The sequence below is a fragment of the Calonectris borealis genome, chromosome 1 (genome assembly GCF_964195595.1).
Source record: "Calonectris borealis chromosome 1, bCalBor7.hap1.2, whole genome shotgun sequence".
Lineage (NCBI taxonomy): Eukaryota > Metazoa > Chordata > Aves > Procellariiformes > Procellariidae > Calonectris > Calonectris borealis.
In genome coordinates this window covers 213720898-213744369 of record NC_134312.1, presented here as the reverse complement: position 1 = coordinate 213744369, position 23472 = coordinate 213720898, and the positions used below count along the sequence as shown (strand labels likewise).

Sequence of the window (23472 nt, the reverse complement as noted above, 5' to 3'; positions counted from 1 at the left end):
GTCATGTGGGAAAACAAGATAAAACGGAGCAGGGTATCCAGGAGAAATGTTCTTACTCATCTGTCTTTCAAGTTAAGTTTGTGGTGAGGACAAAACGAAGGCTTTATTCCTTGAACTGGAGATAGAGTTGTACTTCTGAGAATCACCACTCCTTCTATTTTACAGTTGTTCTTTCTTAATATTCTATTCATGTGGCTATGTTTGATCAATAAACCATGGAGGAGCAGAATACTTACATAAACGCTTCCATGGTCTATTGGCATCTTCCTCCTTTCTGTCCCGTTTTTAGGTTCTGAAGTTTGATGACTAGTTAATAATATGCTGTTAAACCATAATCTTTCATCAGATTGTTACTTCCACGCTAAACAGTGGAGTGACTGTAACAAGAGGTTTGGGGGTGCTGAAAGGACAGAACATTTTTAAAGCTCCAGAGTGAGCCGTGCACTCCACTCTTTGATTTCTGTTAAATGCTTTATTTGTGGAGAACAGTTTAAATTAGTGTGCTGGCTTTCTAGCATCCAGGCATTCTAGTGAAAGTAGTCTGCACCTTGATAAAAAGGAACATTTCACAAAAGCGTTGTTTAAAAATTTAATAGCATACTGGCATGCGCTGCCTTTTTGGCCTCCAGTTGTAGAAAATACCCTGCTCAGCGTTGAAATTTGTGTTAAACTGTACGTACCACAGAACCAAGTGCCATCAGTGTAAAACTGCACGGCTATGCTACCTTCATTTTCCAGTATTTCTCCACCCCACAGTCACTTGCAGACTATTTAGCATTTAAATAAGAAACAGTTTCATGCTCAGTCCTCTGTTAGTCCTTTGCAGTGTGATGCCGGTGCTGCATTCTCAATCAGCTTCTCTCTTTCCTCTGAAGAGCTCAGCAGCATCCGGGAGGGAAAAACAAATCGGTGTTCCTGCAATCTCTGATGGTATCAAAGTAAACGTAGGGAACCGTATTCCAGTGCTTGGCATCTCTTGGTACTTCCAGAGTATCAGATTTCTCATGCTGCTTGTCAAAACCGTAATCAGTTTTCCCTGTGAAACACAGAGATCTTTTGCAAAACACAAGGCCTTTTGTAAATTTACTGATTTTTAAAAACTTTTGTTCTCTAGGGCTTATAGTTAAAGAGGTTTTCTGCTAGAATCAATACTCTTGTTTATAGAGTTGTATTTGCTATTAGTTAGGCTGTAAATGTCTCAGGGATGTATTAGGTATGGGGGTTGTTCAAATGGGCACTATGTTTAAAAAACACCGTGTGTAAAATGGTACATTGACAGTAGCTGATTCTACAGTTTTTCGCCCAGTTTCAGTGGGAGATGCAGATTTGGAGAAATAATTCTGCCTTTGCTCATTAGCAGGAAGATGCCAGGAGCTGGACTTGGGTGGGTATAGGGGAGGGGAGGGTGTGGAATAAATTGTAATGTTGAGATTCACCATCAAAAAATGGTACATGTAGAAGATAAAAATGAGTGCTTTTTTAGTATTTCTGTTGATTCTTATCTATAGCCAGTCTCTCGGCATTCTTTTGGCAGTCGTTCAGACTTCGAGTAGTCAAAAGTCCATCAATATAGGTTATATATTAGACACATGCGTCCTTAGAAGAACGCAGTAACAGCTATTGCTGTGATACGTAGTCCGCAGCTGGCTTGGTTCTACTGAAATGGTAGAAGAAAGGGTACAACTGAACCTGTTCTAACTCAGACTTTCAAACAGGGAGGCAGTGTTCGCAAGGAGTGCGTTACCGTTGGTGGGAGGCCAGGAACTGGTAAAAGCTCGTCCTTTGACTTCTTGAGAGTTGTGCGAGGTACGTTGTACCCCGCGTACGAAATGGAGAATGGAAGGAGCGTTTCCAGATGTCCCTGAGGGCACTCCTTCACACACGCGCGTGCTAGAACTTACTGACAGCATCTCGGTGTCCTGCTGGACTTTGAAACAGTTTCAGTCTTTAGCTTTTGAGAACTCTTCTTTTCCCCAGTTGTTTAAGGAGAAGTACACAGGGTACAATGGAAAAGTTTCCTTTTTTATAAACACAAGACCTTTCTTGCCTAAGTATATGGCTGACCTTTGACATGACCAATGCCGAACACTTGAAATACGTATCTGCAATTTATGTATTCATCAGTTATGCTGGGTCTTTGCAACTTATTAAAAAAAACATTGAAGAATGCCATTTTTTTCTTATGACATACAATCTTCACCTTTCACCCTAAGAAAATAATATCTAAAAAAATGGGGTTTGTCCAAGTCAGATCAGAGCATGCATTTTGATTACCCTAAGAAAAATTATCATTTGAATTGATACCAAAAAAACAAAATACGACATGGAATGGAAGATGGTTTTGAATCTCACACTTTAAAAAGCACCAGGATCTGTTTACAATATCTTAACTATAACAATCACTGAACCATTCATTTTTGTTCTTAAAGATACTATTGCAAAGCAATAGCTTTATGTTACGTTTTTGTTATCACAAGCAACTAAACTCACTTCACGTAACCACCGCTGGGGAGGTAGTCTGTCTTTGCTGCTTCCCTGAACAAATCAGGCCACTACTGGTTAGAGAGAAACAGAGTGCATGATTTTCCTGCTATAACAACAGATCTGTTAGGAAGAAGTAGATAAACGTGATGAAACCCCTTTAATCATCAGTCCTAGAGCACAAATTTTAAACCAATTCAATTAAAGGTCTCAATGCTGAATTCTTATTCTCATTAACACGTATTTCCATCTGCATCTCTGGGGATACTAGAGTTTTACTGAAGTGTAGATGGTGGCTGAGCAGTAATCGTATGGGTCTTACAGTTAAGACGGTACATTAGATTGAGACGATTGCTTCTGTAGAAAAATTCCTGATTGAGTTCTCAAACTGCAGAACACACTAAAGATATCTCATGTAGTAGAAAAATTAGCAATTTATATTGCTCTAGAACATACAGTCGCCTGACCCACAAGTGAATGGCTCCAGACCACTAATCTTAAGACTAGAGGTAGCTGAGACGCCACAGTAGCAGCACCAGCCATTTGAGGCCTCTCAACACAGTTCCTTGCTTCAGGAAAAGACTAATTTCAAGGCAAACTGGTTGCAAGGACAAAGTTTGTTGTGACTAGGCCTTTTTTTGGTCATTTGATACATATGCTGGGAAGTCTGACGCGAGTGTCACTCCTGATGGCTCTGGGATAATAGTGTTCTCTACAGGGTATAGAGTGACCCTTGTAACAGCCTAAACGGGGTAATCTTGTGACAGAAATCCTGTGCTAGCAGAATGGAGGAAAGTTCAGGGAGAAAAGTACTCAGATTTTGAGGAATCTCTAGAAAAACCTTGACTTGACACCCTCCGCCTTTTTTTTTTTTTTAATCACTGTGGTTTGCATTATGAAGAAAAAAACCCTTTTTCAATAATACTCATTTATACAGCTTCTAAAAGATGGAGCATCACCTTAGAGCCAAACACTAAGCAGGCAATGTAAATGCTTTTTTTTCCCCATTTCCAAAGAAAAAACACCTGTCCTTATAAAGCTGTTCTTCAGGTGTATACACTAAGCTGGACATAAGGAAAAACTTAACTTGCATTTAAGTTCAGAACTGAAAAGAATGCCAGTGCAGAGTCTTACCTTTGTTTTTCTATTAAAAAAGACAGCAAGCAACAATTACTTTCTTTGTTTATTATGGTTTCTTATCCAAGGCAATTGAAAAATTGCTTAACTTCATGCTTGTAACTCTTCAGGATCCCTGCTAGTGTTCATCTGCTGCAGTATTTTGACATATATTCCGTGATGTTTAGTGGCAAGATATAATCCAGTTAGAACCTGTACAAGTATACCCAAACTCGTCTTTCTGAAGACAGGCTGAGCAGTTGTGAGCCAGAAGCGTAATAGATTTTCTTTCCCTGGCAAGGGAGATGAAGAATACCTAAACAACATAAACAGTGGTAGAAATTTACTTTTTTTTCCCCATCCAATTTAAGCATCAAGATTTAACATTGAAGTCATTAAAAATATTTAGGTAGATATTAATTCTCTCCTTCCTCTCCTAAATTCACCTGGCGGTACTGGGCTCTCTGGATAAATGCTATAAACCACGCTGACCACGTACCGACGTCTCGCCAAGCCCCACCACCCCCTCGCTGTGCTCCGACCCAATCCACAGTTACACCTGCCAGGGAGCCTGGCTGGGGGCACTGCCCGGGATCGGTACGGCCGCCCAGCCAGGCAGCCCCGAGCAGCAAGCTCCTCCGCTCCGCAGGACGGCAGCCACCATTCCACACACCCAGGCACCTCACGGGTAGCTTGTACGGTTCCAGCTAAAGGCAAGTGCTTTACAGTGTATCAGTTTGCAGACCTTGTTTCACTCTGGAGGGTTGGCGTAGCTCTTATTAACTTTGCCTCGTAATTAAATGATCTTAATGTAAATCCCCTTCCATGTACTAAAACGTACAAGAAGATAGGTGTGCACAGACAAAAACCCCACAGAATTTAAACTGGGAACGGAAGATTTGACCAACGAATACATTTCACTCACTGCAGGTTAGTAAGACGTACCTGGCTGCAAGGCTTGCGTTGATGGGGAGAGCCAGGAAAACAGGATAGAGACCACCCACAACAGCCCCTATCAGTCCTCCTCTGACCACAGCGCAGACCTCGCAGTTCAGCTCGCCTGCACGACAAACAGCATTTCACTGTCAATATCCGCACAGCTCCACCACATCGATTTATAAACGGCGCGCAGCAACGTGGAAACAGGCACTTGACAGAAACAGCCAAGCTGTACAGGTATGCAAGAAATTTTGAAAAAAGAACTCTTCCTTTTGCAAAAAAAAAAAAAATCACACTCATTCCAACCCATGAAGAATTTACCACTCTAAAGTTGACCTTCAAATGAAATCATACAGACGGGGGAAACTGAACTGCTCTGTTGCAGTCACTTTTGCATGACTTTGAGTGAAAAATGCTAAAAATCAGTGATGCGTAGCAGAATTTTTTTTATAAACATATATAAATAAAGACATTTATCTCCTTTCCCACTCAACTTCAAGAACCCACTGCTGCCCAGTGCATTCGATAATCTGTTTTTCAAACCCTGCTTTACAACCAGGTTTTTCAAGACCACAACAGTTCAAGACCACTGTTCTGCAGAGAGGAAAAGCTCCTCTAGTGTTACATTGTGTACAGAAAGCAAAGCCCTTTCAAAAACAAGGAGTAAGGAGGTTTCTACCTGAAAATAAAGGCTCACGCACAAAAACTTCATAAACCGCTGCTGTTGAAAGAAACGGAATAACAGCCATTGGCAAAGCAGACACCAAGGAAGCCTTTCTGACGTGTAGGATGTTCCTGAAGAAGTTATTTGCTGCTAAGCCACATAAGCTTGAATTTGCTGCAAGGAAGTATGACCCATGATTACAAAGGTTCCTGTGAAAGAAGGAAAGTCGCTTCAGCAATTGAGAACTGTAAAAAAGTTTGGTTTACTCGGTGCTACAATTCACTTCTGAATATCCTACAGTAAGAGGTAAGAGATGTAAATCTCTCGCAGGTGCACAATGGCGAGTAACTACTTTCAAAAGCAACCGGTACAGCATCCTTCGCTGTATGCCCTCAGGAATGAAGTGACAAAAAGGCCGAGAAGCCTTTTCTACAATTTTTTTTTTTTGTTATGGCTAATGGAAACTTCATGAAATTTGCCCTCCTAATCAGCATGTTTCTAAGGAGAATGTTTTCTCAAAAGAAATTAAAACCAATACATATATTTATACATAATCACAGCTAGCTCCTGTAATCAGCTTTGTTTCTAGCTTGTTTACCCAAAAGTATAGATGTAGTTTCAACATAAGAGCTTACAGAACAGATCAGGTGGGACAACTGTGGCAACTGAGATCTGGCAATAACGACCTCAGCAGCTGCTGGCAGATCATTTGCAGTGATTCTGTAGGCTGAAGGGCTGTAAGCCTCCTTGCGTGCATGGAACACGTGAATTTAAGGTCCTACCTTGCTAGGAGGTTACACTAGTTAAAGGTTACACACTGGTTCACAGAACTGGAGCTTCTGTTTTTCCCTTGATAACAGAGGGACCGGATTCTGTTATCTACCATGTTTTTAACATATGGTTTAGAGCAGCTACTGCTGTTGCAATCTGTAATATGGTGAAGGCAGAATAGAACAAAGTCTGCTCAGAGATAGTCAGCATTTAGTATCTTGACAAACAGTTCCCACTTGAGTACATTCCATCACAGCAGGTAACGCAAGAGAGGGAATGGGAAAGCGTGCCAATTTTACAAGCCCAGTGAGCAGTTTGTGATTTATTTCATTTGACTCGCAGAAGGAAGTTGTGCATTACCTTTAGCATTATACCTGGCACAGTCAGTTGATTAGGGGAAAAAACTCTCTGCTTCAGGTTTCCACAAATGTAAAATTTCCGGAATGACAACTATTGCCAGGCAAAGCAATTAAGTGGAAGGCACTCCGATTCTGAGGCTGTGCCAGTATTATCATGTTAAAAGTGTATTTTTAAAATGCATCATAATTGGATTTATCGCCAAAGCCCCAAAGAAAATAAAATGCTTAACCGGTCACAATATTTATGCTAGGCCAAATGTCATATTTATTTGCAAAATTATCAAATGTGACAATCTCTAAACCATTTAGCAATTAAAATATATGAATTTTAAAAATCCACCTACTTAAAATTCTTCTACGTTTTATTGCTTAGAGTAACATTAAGCACTGACAAATCATACAAAAAAGACTTCAGAGATGTAGGTGCTAAACTTGCAAAACCTAAAACATTAAAAACATCTGACATCAATGACACCAACTATTTCTTATGTTGAATAGGAAAATGCTTTCATTCTTGGTACATACCAGATTTTCAAACATGAAAATAAGCTACTAACAATTCAATTCTGATGCTATATAGCAGAAGAACTTTATTGGTCAGATACCTCTCTTTCTCTCTTGTCCTTATTTAGAAGCTATGTTTCTTTTTTTGTGTTGTGTTTTTTTTGATTTTTTTTTTTTAAAAGAAATTTGCTTTTCAAATCACCATTCTCCCAATACTGGGTGTCACTCACAGAATGTCCCCAGAGTACAGTTTCTGCAAACCAGCCATGTCATTCTGTTGGTATGTTTACAATCATAGGCAGTGAAATGCATGTGTGCATATACATAAATGTGGAGGACAGACATTAAAATTTAGCAGCGTATTTAAGATTCCAAAATAGAGCAAATTAATGTATCCAGGACCAGCAGAATCTACTTAGGCTTACTGACGTACCGAACTGCTACACTGCACAAAAGGAAAGAAAGGGAGGATGGAAGGGTTGGGGTTTGGGTTTTTTGCTTGTTTTTTTTTGTTTCTGTTTTTTTGTTTTGTTTTGTTTTTTGTTTGGGTTTTTGGGGGGGTTTGTTTGTTTGTTTGTTTTAAATACTAGCTCCCTAGTGTTAAAAACAAGAGCTTTGGTGAACAGGAACCCTCTCAGTCTGACTGCAGCACGCTTCCTCTTCCCTTCCAGTGACCTCCCCTCTGGATACACAAACTTTAAGTCCTGCCAGGGCAGTTTCAAATAAAGGCGCACGCCCCTGGCAGCTATTTCTTTCCAAGGCCCAGCAGTCCCTGGGTACCAGAGTTTCTATCAAGACGTTACCACATCACCACCGAGGCATCCGCCTCCCCCTTAGCTCCCCAGCTCTTCTGGGGAAGAAGTGTTGTAAGTTGAATGTGAGGGCAGCAGATCCTACACAAAGCTGCACCACTGACTGTAATGGGAGGCAGAAAGCCTTGGCGTTTTTCTCTCTCACCTGCGTGGGGAGGCCCTGTGTTACTACCGGCAGTTTGTTTAGCCAGCAATTTAATCCTATTAAAATAAAAATAAAAGAAGCTTCCCATTACTCTTATTTATACAGAATTTATCCAAGATGATACACAGGTGCAAACAGCTCCTTACAGAACCAGCTCAGGTTCAGTAAGGTTTTGCAGTGAAATGCAATATCACAAAACACAAAAAGGTTGTTTGTGAGGCCCAGAAGGCATTTAGCTGTTTTTGTGCTGCACAGAACCCTGCTGGTGAGCCTGCATGACTCCGGCTGACTCGTCCACCATCACCACCTGGGTACTTCAGTCTTGCTTTCCTGAAACGGGGAGCAGCGCAGAACGAAATGCAGGAACTAGCAGGTTGCTGCTCACTCAGTTCTGGCCCCAGGCCAGCCCTGCTGGACACAAGATGACTCCTGCAGAATCACAAGAGTATCTGCCTTATGCTCTCCAACATTTCAGTTTCCTAGAAAATTTATTAGCTCTAGCACAGGACTGTACGAATGCTCAGAGCCAGTCAGGGCTGATCAGACATCCCAGAACCTTAAGCATTGGGGAGCACGTGCCAGAAACCAGCTGAGCAGGACCAGAGATAACAGTGAACTAACCATATTTAAAAAACGCAAAACAAGTTTTCTGTTCTGGACAATAATAAGCATCTTCACACTTAAATATTCTTGTAACTGCAAGGAGGATTTGCAATACAAGAGTAAGGGAAAAGAAAAGCCTCCAAAAGACTTGAAATGTTTGATACATTTATCCTCATTTATTTTACCAGCACTTACTGATCTGCTTTAGGAAGCTCATTGAGCATCTTTTGTATGACTTCCACCCTCTTAAATCTTTCCAAATATAGTCTTTGCTGCGGAGAATCTAGTTCAAGAAACTCTCTTCCTGTCATCTTGAAGGCCTGGATCATAAAGAACAAACAAACAAGTGTAATCAAAGTTACACAGCCCCAGTACGTATCAAATAAACTTTTAGACTCTTTTGGCAATCACAAATGCATTTCCTATTTTTCATGGCAGAGTTTTCAGATCAAAGGGCACAATCCAGCTACAGAAGTCTATGATATTTATGACTACATGAACCCTACCAAACTGCTTTCTTTAGTGACGTTGCAGCTGTGGTTTGACAGTTGCTCAACTTAAGTACTCGCTGTGATGAAAATGGACTATCTCACCCTCCAGGTACTCCTGCCTGAGCACCTCCAACCCTGGGGCCATACAGCAGCTTGGATCAGGAAACACATGGATGAAAACCGCTCAGAGGAACAACGGGCAGCGTACTTGTTTTTGCCAGCCAGATCACCTTTTAACACAATGATCCCTAATGCCAGCAGCACAAAGGAAGACACTAACGGGACAACGGATTTTGGCAATACTCCAGGTTTAAATTGACTTAACTGTCAAATAGAACCATAAGGAAAAAAACCAAATAAATCAATTCTTTGAAAAGATCTAAAGAAATGGTGAAGATACCTACTCTGCTTTTATATTCCACAACTAAGGACTTTTTTGTAATTGGTACTCTTAGGCAGAGACGTATATCAAGTCAGAAAGTGTAAGTTGTATTGGGTTTACATGGCAAGGTTTTGGAAGTGGGGATGGGGGCTACAGGGGTGACTTCTGTGAGAAGATGCCAGAAGCTTCCCCCATGTCTGAGAGACCCACCGCTGGCCAAGGCCGAGCCCATCAGTGACGGTGGTAGCGCCTCTGGGATAACATATTTAAGAAAGGGGAAAAAAACCTGCACAAGAGCAGCCAGGAGAGAGGAGTGAGAATGTGTGACAGAAACAGCCCCGCAGACACGACGGTTAGTGAAGAAGGAGGGGGAGGAGGTGCTCCAGGCGCTGGAGCAGAGATTCCCCTGCAGCCTGTGGTGAAAACCATGGTGAGGCAGGCTGTCCCCCTGCAGCCCGTGGAGGTCCACGCTGGAGCAGATATCTACCTGCAGCCCATGGAGGACACCATGGTGGAGCAGGTGGATGCGCCCGAAGGAGGCTGTGACCCCATGGGAAGCCCATGCTCGAGCAGGCTCCTGGCAGGACCTGTGGCCCCATGGAGAGAGGTGCCCATGCTGGAGCAGGTGGATGCACCTGAAGGAGGCTGTGACCCCGTGGGGGTCACAGGCTGGAGCATTCTGCTCCTGGAGGACTGCACGCCATGGAAGGGACCCACGCTGGAGCAGTTCGTGAAGAACTGCAGCCTGTGGGAAGGACTCACGTTGGAGAAGTTCGTGGAGGACTGTCTCCTGTGGGAGGACCCCACACTGGAGCAGGGGAAGAGTGTGAGGAGTCCTCACCCTAAGGAGGAAGGAGCGGCAGAGACAACGTGTGATGAACTGACCACAACCCCCATTCCCCATCTCTCTGTGCCGCTCGGGGGGAGAAGACAGAGAAAATCGTGAGTGAAGTTGAGCCCAGGAAGAAGGAAGGGGTTGAGGGGAAGGTGGTTTTAGATTTGTTCTTATTATCCTATTCTGTTTAATTGGCCATAAATTTCCCCAAAGTCTAGTCTGTTTTGTCCATAATGGTAATTCGTGAGTGATCGCCACATCCTTATCTCGACTCACGAACTTTTCATCATATCTTCTCCCCCTATCCTGTTGATGGAGGGGGAATGCGAGAGCGGCTGGGTGGGCACCTGGCAGCCAGCTGAGGTCAACCAACCACAACAGCTTTTGATTAAACCTGGTTTTAGTGATTCAAATGTTTTTTCTAGATGTTTCTCCCCAGAGGAAAGTTTCGCAGACTTACTTTGCTAGTCATACTTACCTTAAGTTTCTTTTATAATTTGAAGCCTGTGTCCTACAGCCTACCTATAGGATTGTGCTTGCTTCGATTCAGGCTTGGCGGGGTGCAGGAGCAGCAGAAGCAGGGACAGGCAGCAGGAGCGGGATCAGCAGGGCCGGTGCCAGCCTTGAGATCTCTCGCTTCTTCCCCCTCTAGGAGGAAGGTCTCCAAACCTGTTCTTTAGGTAAACCACAGACGTTACATCATGGGGCCACGCCATGACGTACACACATAGAATCATACAATCATTAAGGTTGGAAAAGACCTCTAAGATCATCGAGTCCAACCATCAACCCAACACCACCATGCCCACTAAACCATGTCCCTAAGCGCCTCATCTACACGTCTTTTAAATACTTCCAGGGATGGGGACTCAACCACTTCCCTGGGCAGCCTGGTCCAAGGCCTGACCACTCTTTCAGGAAAGAAATTTTTCCTAATGTCCAATCTAAACCTCCCCTGGCGCAACTTGAGGCCATTTCCTCTCATCCCATTGCCAGTTACTTGGCAGAAGAGACCAACACCCACCTCGCTACAACCTCCTTGCAGGTAGTTGTAGAGCACGATGAGGTCTCCCCTCAGCCTCCTCTTCTCCAGACTAAACAACCCCAGTTCCCTCAGCCGCTCCTCATCAGACTTGTGCTCCAGACCCTTCACCAGCTTCGTTGCCCTTCTCTGGACACGCTCCAGCACCTCCATGTCCTTCTTGTAGTGAGGGGCCCAAAACTGAACACAGGATTCGAGGTGCGGCCTCACCAGTGCCGAGTACAGGGGCACGATCACCTCCCTGCTCCTGCTGGCCACACTATTTCTGATACAGGCCAGGATGCCCTTGGCCTTCTTGGCCACCTGGGCACACTGCCGGCTCATGTTCAGCCGGCTGTCAACCAGCACCCCCAGGTCCTTTTCCTCCGGGCAGCTTTCCAGCCACTCTTCCCCAAGCCTGTAGCGTTGCCTGGGGTTGTTGTGGCCGAAGTGCAGGACCCGGCACTTGGCCTTGTTGAACCTCATACAGTTGGCCTCGGCCCATCGATCCAGCCTGTCCAGGTCCTTCTGCAGAGCCTTCCTACCCTCCAGCAGATCAACACTCCCGCCCAGCTTGGTGTCGTCTGCAAACTTACTGAGGGAGCACTCGATCCCCTTGTCCAGATCGTTGATAAAGATATTGAACAGGACCGGCCCCAGTACTGAGCCCTGGGGAACACCGCTCGTGACCGGCCGCCAACTGGATTTAACTCCGTTGACCACAACTCTCTGGGCTCGGCCACCCAGCCAGTTTTTTACCCAGCGAAGAGTGCACCTGTCTAGGCCGTGAGCCGCCAGCTTCTCTAGGAGAATGCTGTGGGAGACAGTGTCAAAGGCCTTACTGAAGTCCAGGTAGACCCTCCCTGTCCCCTTGCACGCCGCTGTAAGGCAGCTGGAGGTCGCCAAGCCCCCCGGGGCCCGGTTCAGGGCAGAAGCTCTTACACCGCGAGGCTGCGGCTCACCCCCCGAGCTTTAAACCCCACCGAAAGCCGTTAGCAGCCGTTAGCAGCCGTTAGCGACCCTCAGCGAACGTTAGCGACCGCCGTTAACCCCCTCGGCGCCGCCCCCGCGCCGCATTCACCCTCACGGCCTTCCCGCCAAGGCCCGGCTCCGACCTCCAACGACCTTGAGCGGTGCTCGCCGGACACCGCCCCGCCGGCGGCCCTCCCGCCCCCGCCTCCGCTCCCGCCCTTACCGAGCACGGTCCCGCCGCTCCCGCCGAGAAGGCCCCACCGCCTACAACATGGCTCCTCCCACCTCACGCCCCCCGTGTGGGCGCCGCCATCTTGCCCCCTCACATGACCCAGGACTTCAGAGGACACCTTTGATTGGGCGTTCCCCGCCGGCCCAGCATGGCGGTTTCCGATTGGCTGCAAGCCGGCGGGCGGGGGGTCAGCGCCCGGCCCGGTGCTCGTTGCTAGGGGCGGCGGATGGCGGCGGCGGCGGCGGCTCCTCCATGGAGACGGGGCTGAGCGGGGATCCTGCAGCCGGCGGCCGGGACGCGGGGACTCCCCCTAGCGGAGCGAGGAGCCTTCGATGGGGGGAGGCCCAGTCCTCGGGGTAACCCGCTGACCCCCTCCCCTTACCCAGGCCTCGGTACCCCGCGCTGGGCGCTGCCGGCGGCCCCCTCCCCTCAGCCTTGCGCCCCTTTCCCGCTTGCCCCCCTCAGCCCCTGCATCGCCCGCTCCCCTCCCGCCTTGCCGCCCCCTTCCCTCTCCTTTGCGCCCCCTCGCCCTGGTTGCGTCTCGCTTCGCCCCACCTCCATCCCCTCCCTCGTCCCCTCAGCTCCTGCCGCTTGCCTGTCCCTCAGCTCCCCGGGGGAAATCGTCCTCTTCCCTAAACCTAGCCCGGCTCCCCCAGTTCACCTGCACCCCATCCCAGTCCTCCACCGGCCAAGCCAGCCCTCTCTGCCTTGTCCCGCTCCAGAAAGCGACAGACAGTCCCCTTCTGGACCGGGAGAAGCGAGAGGGGAGGGGAGGGCCGCTGCCTGGAGGGAAGCGGGGACAAACAGGTCCCAATTGTGAACATTAAAGAGCAAAACAGAGCCGCCCCTTTCACAAAGACAGTTTCCATCTCCTACAGAAGACGATGCAAAGCAAAGCCCTGTCATGTGCATCACAGCTCCTGATGCGGGGAAGGGAAGCGTTTGGAGCTGGTCCACCCTTTTCATACTTTTCCTTAGCGAGCTAGATGAGAAAAATCTATCCCGTTTCTGTTTCTCTCTTCTTGTTTTTCCAGAAAAAGAGAGAGGCTCATACTGAAGCCAACCAGCTGCGCTTCTGAGTGGGAAACTCTGGACTGATCTCATGGCTTGCTTTTTATTTCGTTAATACTTCGTTCTGAAAATGAACCTTTTGTGAAGCTCTTCTCCTAATTCTCCTTATTCCTCCTTCACGAGGTGGCTGCTGTGCAAGGGAAGAAATGGCATGAAGTAAATGACTCCAGTGTAAAGCAATCTGCTTTGCCAAAGTGCCCAGTGAGCAGCACTGTCACTTTAATAATTCCAGGTCAAGGGATTGCTTTCCTCGTTTTCAATCCTCTCTTTTAATACATGGGAGGATCAGAGGGACATTAAAGACCGTAAGGCTGGGTGGCTTGCAGATAATAAAAATGAAAGTGACTGGCCAGTGACTTCTGTTGGGTAAGAGGGTGATACTTGAAGGCTGTTGTCTGGTGAGGAAAAAGGGACCTTTTCAGTCTGCTGTGTAGTCACCTAATACATAGCTAGCAAAATTCATTCAAGAAGTGAAAGAAGTTAACGAGTCACTTTGGATTGCTTTTGTCTTCCTCCTTATCTGGATTATTTGGGTGTTTTTGTCCTGCAAATAATATGTTTTTGAGCATATACAGGTGGAGTATTAAGACAGCTGCCTAGAGATGGACTGTGCCTTAATTGTATTACATAAGATCTTTTAATTTTCAAACTTTGCTGCCAGAAGAGGAGTTATAATAAGGTTTTATATTGCCAAGGAACATTTTCTCTTGTATTTTTATAGATTCAAATATATTTTAAAGAAATTGAAAACATCTCTTAAAAAAATCAAAAAGCTTCTTTTTTTCCCTTTTTTTCTTATTTGTGGGAAGCATCGGAAGTGCAATACAAGAACACAGCAAGCATTGATAGAAATGAAGATTGAAGCTGCATTTCCTAACTGAACTGTAAAAGTGTTTTGCAATAGATAGCCAGTTCCTGACCTCGCAAAGTGTTCCGGTAGTACATCGTTAATACCTGTAAATAAGTGCTTGCAACCAGATTCAGAAGTAGGAAGAAGAATGCCAGTCAAGAAGAAAGGTGGGCTATGAAGCTTCATATCTCATATTGCGTCTTCATTTTGTTAGATTGTTGATTTCTAGTACTTACAATTTCAAATTAAAAGTGTTTTAATGGGGGATTGAAATTGTTTTTCTTTATCGCTGAAAACGGGAGAAAAGTCTGAAAGAAAAGTCACTTACAATAATAATTTTAAAAAGTATTTTTATGCCAGGTTTTAAGACTTGCCGTGTCAAATTTGGCCTCAAATAGTTATTTTGTAAAGATCAGCCATCAGAGATCTTGAGCAGACACCAAGAGAAAAGCTTGGCTTTTAATTTTGTGAGAAGCCTCTCTTACAAACGCTAATGAATTTCAAAATCATAGTCTATTATCTATTCTTTATATGTTTGGTGGATAAACATCAGCCATTAGTAGCAGCATAAATAAATAACAAAGTTTCAAGGCTAATTTTAAATAAAAGTTATGAAAGTTGTGTTTTGAAGGCGATTTGAACGTGGTTTTTTTAAATGTAATTTTAACTAACTTTGATTTCCATGCTTTAATACAATATAAAAGTATTATCTTTACGACTGTAGTATGGCAGCATTTAAGAAAAGACGACCAGTCTTACGTTTTGCCCCTTCTCTCCTAAAGTTTGTGATTACAGCAAGTATAGAAGCAGCTTTGGAAAATGTGGTTTCCAGTGTTCAAACAAGAATTGGGGAATATATGAGGGCAAATTCTTACTCTGAAAACACTTGTAGACCTTAGGTTATTTCTGGTTATTCTTGCAAATATGACACAGATTTAAAATTTCAGAATATGCTAGTAGAATAAATGGCATGTGAACCTTTTCTATTCAGCTCATCTGTCCAGATGTCCCTGGATCTGATATGTGCCTGGATCTGATGATACCAAAACGTGGGGGAAGGAGCAAAAAGTGAATGTTACACAACAGAAATGGGGATATAGTCGATGTGACTATGGATTCTTTTCCTTGTAGGAATAACCCTTCAGTATTAGTTATGAGTTAACATTTACTATGTAAATAATGATAAAAACACACAGATTGCTAGAATTATTTTCGTACAAAAAACAATAAATGGGATTTTGTGATTGTATTTTAACAGATGACAGTATAGAAACAAATTTTCAAAACTGAAACATTTTAATGAATCGTATTGTCATTCATGTAATTACTTACAATTATGTGTAGTAAAGATGGGGATGTGTATGGAGGAGTACCATCCCTTAATAATTCATCCTGCCGTGCTGTAAACATGTTACCCTGATGTACTGGTGAGGCTTGCGTACTCTACAGAAGTAAAAGACTGTCTTTTCATATTTTAAGTCTAAATCCTGAATTAGGTGATTTACGCTAAGTATGTTTCTGTGCCAGATGTTTAGCTGTAATTCAGTTTCAAAATACTTGCTGCAGAATTTTTTGGGTGAAATCTTAAGGGCTTGTTTGTGCAGGAAGTTAGATTGGCAATCTTAGTGGTCCCTTCTGGCCTTAAAAATATGTGGATTTCCTGTTTGTTTCAAGACAGTCTGGGTCAGTCTTAATGTACATCAAAGCTTTAATTTCTTCTTCTGTCTTATAAGGATATTTTGACAATTTTAAAATACAAACTCAAAAGACCCAAATATCCTCCTTGAAATACTTTAAACTGTCACATCAGTCAGTGTACTGAAGTTGCCAGTGTGAATGTATTTGAGTATTAAAAGGATATTGTTAAAATGTACTTAAGCATGTAAATTGCAGGATTAGAAATGTTAGTGAATCAGCAACTTTATTATTATTTTCAATGACTTAACTTGTCTAGTGCATGCAATAGCCTTTAACTTTCTAAATGTAATTAAAAGCATGCTGGCAACTTGAAACACGCTACCATTTAAAATAAAATCTGCCATTGTTACAACTAATCCCTAATACTCATACGAATATTAGGGAGATTGAGGGGATTTTTCCCTGGGTTTTTTTTTTCCCATTTATTTGATTTATGCTTTTGACAGCACTTTGTGTCTAACTAGTTTCATATTTCTGTTGATGATTTATTTTCCCTTTCTGGTCTTACGTATTTGGGAGTTCATGTCTATTGTCTTTCCCACCCATGCCATCTGTAGAAATCTCGGTGGGATACTCTCTTCTAGGCTGTGCAAAAGTTTGTATTTCAATAGCAGCATTAAGGACAGGATTATCCCTCTCCCTTTCACCACTTCTCGATGTATGTGGTGCTATTTTGGATTTGATCAAAATATTCTCCTAAAATCGATCTCGAGGCAGAGAAACCTGTAAAAACAAGTTTTAAAATATCCTGGTATTTATCACTGGAAGTTGTTACCAAACACTGCTTTCTTTGGCATTGAGCGGTTCTCGGTCTTTCTGAAGAACAATGAATGCATTTTGAGAATTTGCCTTTGAAAGAGCTCTCACATCTAGTACTGGTCTAAAATTTCACATAGTTTTGGACCTAATTTACACTTCACCTTCCTGCTTGATACGATGTCTGCCATCTTGCTTTTAAAAGTCTAGGCCTGTTTAGTCAGGAAAAAAATACTTCACTCAATAGTACAAAACATGTACCTTAGAGGAAGCATTGGTTTCTTATGGATGTGGAAAAAAAGGCTTGCTCCTGATTCTGATCATGTTTGTGCCAGTATGTGACTGCCCTTGCCTGATGTGCTAAGAGTGAAAGGATTTTGTTTTCTCACTTCATTCTGGAGAGAAATAAGGCTCCACGTTCCCAAGAATATTCACAGAGTTGGCATGCTTGCTGTCAGTCTCAGCAAAAAATAAAAAAAAGCAAGACTGGAAAGGGAGAACGGAGTACCCTGCAGCGTTGAATGTGCTCCCTTTAGACAAAGGACGAGACATTGTATGGATTATTGCACTGTTGCTGCGTGATTAAACAAATGGCTATTCTCGTTGGCTTTTGGTTGCTCATCTTTCACTTAAGTACACTTAAAATTTTAAATCAAACGAGGCATTTGATTTTAGTTACAAAATTGGACAGTGCCATTTAGAGACTATATGGGATGAACAAATTTGAGAAATAAATTCTTTGGTTTTGCTTAATTTTTACTTTACTTTCACAAACACACTAGGATATGTTTGAATACAACTATTCATAATAAATTGATGGAACTTCTTGAGGAAAGTTTCATGTCAAAGTAAAATAATACTACCATACAGAAGAGGTGAAGTCAGGTTTTTGTGTGTTTTCAGATGTCTTCTCTGCCTCCCTCCCTGAGTTACTTAGCCGAGTTGATTTCTGTTAATTGTAAGGGACTATATTTAGGTCTGTAATTGCATATATTTTGGATTCATCTATGGAATAGTTAAGAGCATAAAATGTCACTGTAATTCATTCATGTCTTTCACAGTGATGGAAAGAACTAATTAGATCCATGCTCCTCTGTGATGGAGACCAGATTCCAGTTTTGGAACCCTGCTTGTGATTCACACGGAGGTGTCAGGAACCCCAGTATCTAGATGCCTGGCTGCGCATGCGCTTCTAGACTAACCCTGTCATCGTCCTTAGACATCTAGCTATGTCTAGGCAGTAAGAGATACTCAAATGTTGGGATTTATAGTGCCCTTTCCCCACTTTCTGTCTCTGAGAGTGAGAGGAATTGTATCTTTAGCCAGATGAAACCTGTGGGCTGCTATTAATATCATCTTGACTCACTCCACCTTGTAGCCAGTTTATAAAGGCATGCTGATTCTGTTTGTCATGGAATAACTTTTTTCATCATACCTCTTACATAAAGAAATGCCTTCAAGGACATATTTTATTAAGCACATCAATGTCAAGAATTAAAAAGTCTCAGTCGATCCCATGTGGATTACTTCTATGCCATTTAGAAGAATCTGACAGATACGCTTTATGAAATGCTAGATTTTGTAGTGGTAATGCTAACTTTATGTGGCTGGTCTGTTGAAAGGAAGGGGTCTAAAAGCAACTCAGCAGGAACTTTTAAAGCAAAGTTCATAAAGGACCAGACAAAGCTAGCTCCCATTAATGCAATGGAGTTCTTCATGCTCTAAATATCTTTAAACTGGCAACTTCTTTTTAGATAATAAAATTTAAATTTAGGATCATAACTTTTTGTGCTCAAAAATCTTAGTGAATGTAGTTGTAGGCTCTTTACAGCTTACAGCAGGAACTCCAGCACGTACTGGAGATTTTTGTTGCCCTTTTACTTGTAATAAGTCATTGGTATTACAGGCTTTTTGTCCTTTCAGTTGCTGAGTAAGTATTCTCAAATAAGTATATGGCTAAAAGGCCACATTTTTCACTCCAAGTTCTGTTAAACTACCTCTCTTTTTTTACAGTGAATTGACTGGGAGCAATGCAAAGTTGTAGGTTATGTTTACAGACTGTGGAAGGAACAATTTTAGTTTTCCAAGATTTAAACAAACAAGTGGCAGAAAATTGCCATCTAAGCTTTGCCAACTTTCACCATGAAGCTTTGATTTAAAGATGTAGTGGCTTTTATGGCAGTAATCTTTTTCCAGCCAGACATTGTTTCTCCTGTGAGAAACAGTGAGATATTTTGCACACAAAAGGACTATAGGAGCAGGCATAATACAGAACAAGTCTTTGTTATATAAATGCAGGCTGCAAAGCTAAGTGGACTCTGGACTGGGAGTAGTGAAATTTATATTCTTTTTCCAGCTCTACCATTGTTCTGGTATTTGTCAGATGTTTAATGCAGATCTATCCCATTTTAGTTGCCTCATCTACGCAGGGTGCCCAGCTTGTTGTCCTGGAGGGCTTCTTTGGTCAGCAGAGAGAGATCCACCTTCAAAGGGCATTTTAACCCACCTTAGATCTGAATTGCCTTCTTAATAATTGTCATCTTCTCTCCCTCCATAGGCCGTAGAGGAAACATAGGCTAACCATACTAACTCACTTGCCTCGGTTAGACGATGTCTCGGTCTCTCATATAAATTTTAGTGGAAAAACCATCTCCTTAGCTGAGATATTTATGAAAGCTGACGTTGTGTGTTCTATGAGTGCTATAAATTAACACTATTCATTATTTTTGTAGGGAAAAAAGTGCTATAAATTATTGTACTGTTAGTCACTAGAACTGGAGGCAACCATAGTGTTGATACAGATACAAGAGGCAGCTGTGCATCCTCTCCTCCATTCCTGTTAAATGCGTATTGCACTCAGTAGAAGTAATGGTGTTTTGCATTGTAAGCACATTTTTTTCCTTCTCATCCTCTCTTCTTTCCTTCTGAATTTGTTCCAGATGGCCAAGTTAGATGTCAGAGGGTGACCATGGAGAAAAAGCTGAATTTGTAACTAGCGGCCAAATGTGATAAAAGATGATTTTGCAGTCCCTGCTTCAGCAAAATGAGAAAAATCTGCTTTACTCAGATTTGCTTATTTTGGCCAGGTCATACCAGGTTCTTACTTCTTACAAGTATTTAAGGTCTGTTTTACTGTGGTATCTTCTTGTATTTACTGTAGATTAAAACAGTGCCAAATAACATCTTTATAAAAATAAAGATCATGTTTTCTCTTGCCATATTCATCCCAGAACTAGCCAGCAAAGCTACCTTGATGTGACGGGTGATGACAGTAGTAACCTACATATAAAATATGTGAAGAAACCATTTGCTTTTTAATGGCTGTGGTCCAGAGGAGCTTTTGGTGGCACTAAACTCTCTTTGTCAGGACAAGTTAGTGCAAATGTCCTTAAGTCTGTCTTCACTTTTGGGATGAAGAGGTCAATGCTTCCTTCAAAACACGTTTATCAGGGAATAAAAGAGAGTCTGGACAATGTATGGTTTTACAAACAGAAACCAATATTTTATGTTTTACAATCCTCTTCTCTCCCCTGGCTGTACGGCATATATCGCATCGTGCTGTAGTAGAGTAATTCAAGTCACCTTCCAGTTCAGTCCTAGGTGTTGTGCATAACAATAACACTGCCTTGCAGCTGGATGCCTGCTGAGGCAGTGCTTTTTGAAAAAAAAAAAGGCAAAACACCACAAACAAACCCAAAACCAAACTTTGCAGATCTACAGAGTCAATTGTTTAATGTCCAAAACATAGAGTTCATTTTCTGCTGTTGCCTGAAGGCATGTGTTTTGTTTATCAACTCAGAGACTCTAGTCTAATACAAAGGTTCTTAAGTGAAAAGTTCCAAAGTGAATGTGAGAAAATGTAAGACCATAATGCATATTTTGGTAATAAATAAAGGTAGTTTAATCTCATTCCATTTTATTTTTCTGCATCTCTAGAAAGATATCACTGTTGCTGAATTAGATCTGAATTTTCTTAATTCCACGTTTGTTTTCTTTCATGTGAAATAATACTTCTTTTGTATGAGTTTGGAAGTTATTTATTCCAGGACAGACATCTTTTTGTTAGCTTTCTGTCTCATTCCAATTTTCACATTTAGGATAATTTTGATGTTGACTGTTCTCTTAAAGCAAAAAAAAAAAACACACAGCAGCTGTAATAAGTGTATAACGTCTGGCTTTTACTCTTGTAACTATACATGATGTTCCACTAGTTTTGAGTATTACGTATAATTAGATTGTAAGCTCTTCAAAGCAGGGCTCTTTATTAATAATTTTACACTGTTAAGATGTCAATTTACATTTATTCTGCTGTATAAATAAGAGATTTTCATTTGGTGCTGCATCATTTTGAGGGTTTGTGGCTTCATTTTTCATTCTGTCTTCATATTTGCATTGTTGATTTAATATTAGCATTTGTACACCTAGATTTTAACATTGTGACACTTGAAAAGCAGAAACAAGAAGTTCAGGTGAAAAGCAGAAACAAGAAGTTCAGGTGAAGCTACTTATATTTGCAGCATTTCTGTAGTTTTAGAAGGAGTCTCAGGGCCCCAGAATCTGCTCGCTCTGGTGTCTGAGACACGAACAGTCTGTGTAGCCGGGTCAAGAAATTTGAGAAAGAATCACTAACAAGCAGGCCCCGCATTACCTTCAACATGGCTGGGAAGAAAGAGCTCACTGAAAAAAAGGAATGGCCCCGGTGGGATTAGCCGCTGATATCGGCAGTTGCTAAAGCCCTTCTGTGGTCCCTGAAGAGAAGTGATGTGGTAGGAAGAATCCAGGTCCCAGAGGGAGCCACTGATAATGAAGAAATATGTGGACTCTTCTTTATTATGGTAAAGCGTGACCTACAAGAAGAACAGATTATACACTAAATATTAATTTTTTTCCAAGATTTAATTGTCGTTTACAGGAAGGGGTGAGTAGAGGAGGCATATCTGTGGGATTGCAGGGGTCAGGTATTCCCATCTGGGGGCACTGAAGCAGGAACGCAGCTTGGTTTTCAAGATGCTTTCTGATAAGCAGAAATGCTGCAGAAAAGGTTGTGATTTTATGCTGAGCCAGTCACTAACTGATCTTTATATAGTTATCCTATTCCTCGGGTACAGTTAGTCACGTTTAAAGGAATATATTTAAAAATAAAAAAATATGTCAAAGTAGCAGTTTAACAGAATAGATGTATGGTTACATGTTGTAAAATCAAATGTGAAGGTACTTCGACAACAAACTTACATTGCAGCTAATCATCATTGATAATTTAAATTTTTCTTAAGGAGCCAGTTTTCCTTATAGTAAATTAGGCAAAAAGTCTGATTCTTATCAAACAAACAAAAAAAGAATCCAAGCACTCTTTTATTATCATCATTTCCCTGGTCATTTGTGTGTGTGTGTCATGTTTCATAAAGCTGACACTACTTCTGTCCAGCTTCATCCACCAGTCTGTGTTCTGTGGCATTACGGGGTCTTCAGCCGGAGTTTAGAGATTGTGCTTTAAGATAAGTTTAATTCCAGAAAAGAAGATAAGAAGCCTCGGAAATGTAAACCATGTACAAAAGTTGTAGGGGCTGGAACTGTTTAGCCTGGGAGAAAGGAGACTGAGCAGGGCAGGGACATGACAAGTCATGCAATATCTAAGAGGCTATGAAGGGAGTAATGGTGGTTTGCTTTGCACATCAACATCTAGAGGAGAAGAAGTAGTTGTCATGATTTATAACAAAAAAGATGGGAATTATATAGTAGAAAAAAAACACTAGAACCTTCAAGCACTGAAATCAGATGGTGAGGGATCTTGTGGACTTTGTAGGAGGTTACCAGTGCAGTTAGGCATCTATGGGATGGATGTCTCAGTCTTTCTGCAGAGCAGGGAGGTAAACTGAAAACCTAATAGGGCTCCTGCAGGCTCTACGTGTCTGTAATTTCTGTTTCTCAGAGAATTCAGCTGACAGATCATAGCATAACTCATGCCCTTCAAAGCAATCTGACTTGCAGAGCATTGAGCCCTGATCATTGCATCATCTGCACAAATCAATATTCTGTAACAAGAGACTGCTGTGCAACTTCTGCCATTTGATTGCTGCCTTCTGCACGGGCTCTTTGTGCGACTGCATGGTGACACCGTGCAGTGCAGAGCTGCCCGTCCTCCTTACTCTAGTCCAGTTTCCCTTGGCATTTGGATGCCTGGTTTCCCCTTCCTATACCTGAGCATATGCTAATGCCTTGTTCTGTGAAATTTGCCGTGGTACTGGCGTAGTGCAGCTTCTCACAGAATATCTGGCCCATTTCTTGTCTGCTAACAGCATCAAGGTCTAGAATAACAGCACTTCACAACTAAACTGTTCCTAAATTTGTGTTTTAGCAGGAAAGCAGTCTGTGCAGAGAATTCACCAAGGCTACGGTTAATTTGGGGAGGTTGCACTTCTTTTTACAGTTAACAGAGAGCAAGGGCAAGTCAGAATGCAACCTTAACTTTAAATATCATTCCTTGAAAGAGTTTCTCCACTGGCCCAAGATTAATCTTCACAGACCATATGTCTGTCTTCTCTGTATGCTGGTCTGGTTCCTAAAAGCTGAAACCCCAGAAATAAGCCTGCCTGGTAATCCCTTAAATGATTAAACCCCCCTTTTTCTGTCCACTTGTTTTCCCTAGCAGGACAGAAGATGGGTTTACGTGTCGTGCATACTCTCAGGAGCTGTTATTTTTAACCCTTTTGCTTGTTTGTTGTGAGTGCTCGTCACACTGGGTGATCGTATTTGTCACATACGTAATGCCT

At 42.5% G+C, this 23472-nt stretch overlaps 2 protein-coding genes across 6 annotated transcripts in view; one reads left to right on the top strand and one right to left on the bottom strand.

The window, feature by feature from the left end:
* Nucleotides 1-575: 575 nt before the first annotated feature.
* On the bottom strand, nucleotides 576-12406 carry LOC142077908 (transmembrane protein 126A-like). 5 transcript variants are annotated; one of them, XM_075140233.1, is made up of 8 exons: nucleotides 12319-12406; nucleotides 10581-10771; nucleotides 10030-10109; nucleotides 8590-8714; nucleotides 5216-5409; nucleotides 4543-4657; nucleotides 3616-3913; nucleotides 576-2604 (listed from the first exon to the last, which is right to left on the bottom strand). In XM_075140233.1, exons 4-7 carry the CDS (start codon nucleotides 8703-8705, stop codon nucleotides 3709-3711), a joined length of 630 nt encoding a protein of 209 aa, XP_074996334.1. In that variant the 5' UTR covers nucleotides 8706-8714; nucleotides 10030-10109; nucleotides 10581-10771; nucleotides 12319-12406; the 3' UTR covers nucleotides 576-2604; nucleotides 3616-3708. The 5 variants fall into 5 exon arrangements, with proteins under 5 accessions (XP_074996334.1, XP_074996332.1, XP_074996336.1 ...); XM_075140231.1 differs by lacking the exon at nucleotides 10030-10109; XM_075140235.1 differs by lacking the exon at nucleotides 10030-10109 and having other exon boundaries at nucleotides 3616-3890.
* Nucleotides 12407-12519: 113 nt separating this feature from the next.
* Nucleotides 12520-23472, top strand: part of DLG2 (discs large MAGUK scaffold protein 2) — a 1041736-nt gene continuing 1030783 nt past the window's right edge. Inside the window, exons 1-2 of the mRNA XM_075140227.1 lie at nucleotides 12520-12683; nucleotides 13362-14415. Of these exons, the coding sequence (XP_074996328.1) occupies nucleotides 14397-14415 (19 nt within the window). The 5' untranslated portion in view covers nucleotides 12520-12683; nucleotides 13362-14396. The remainder of the gene's footprint in view (nucleotides 12684-13361; nucleotides 14416-23472) is intronic.

Coding starts and splice junctions, on each gene's coding strand:
- LOC142077908 (XM_075140233.1), bottom strand. CDS start 8,705: ATGACAGGAAGAGAGTTTCTTGAACTAGATTCTCCGCAGCAAAGACTA. Junction 5,410..8,589: donor GAGCTTCCTAAAGCAGATCA/GTAAGTGCTGGT, acceptor CTTCTTTCACAG/GAACCTTTGTAATCATGGGT. Junction 3,914..4,542: donor AACGCAAGCCTTGCAGCCAG/GTACGTCTTACT, acceptor TATGTTGTTTAG/GTATTCTTCATCTCCCTTGC.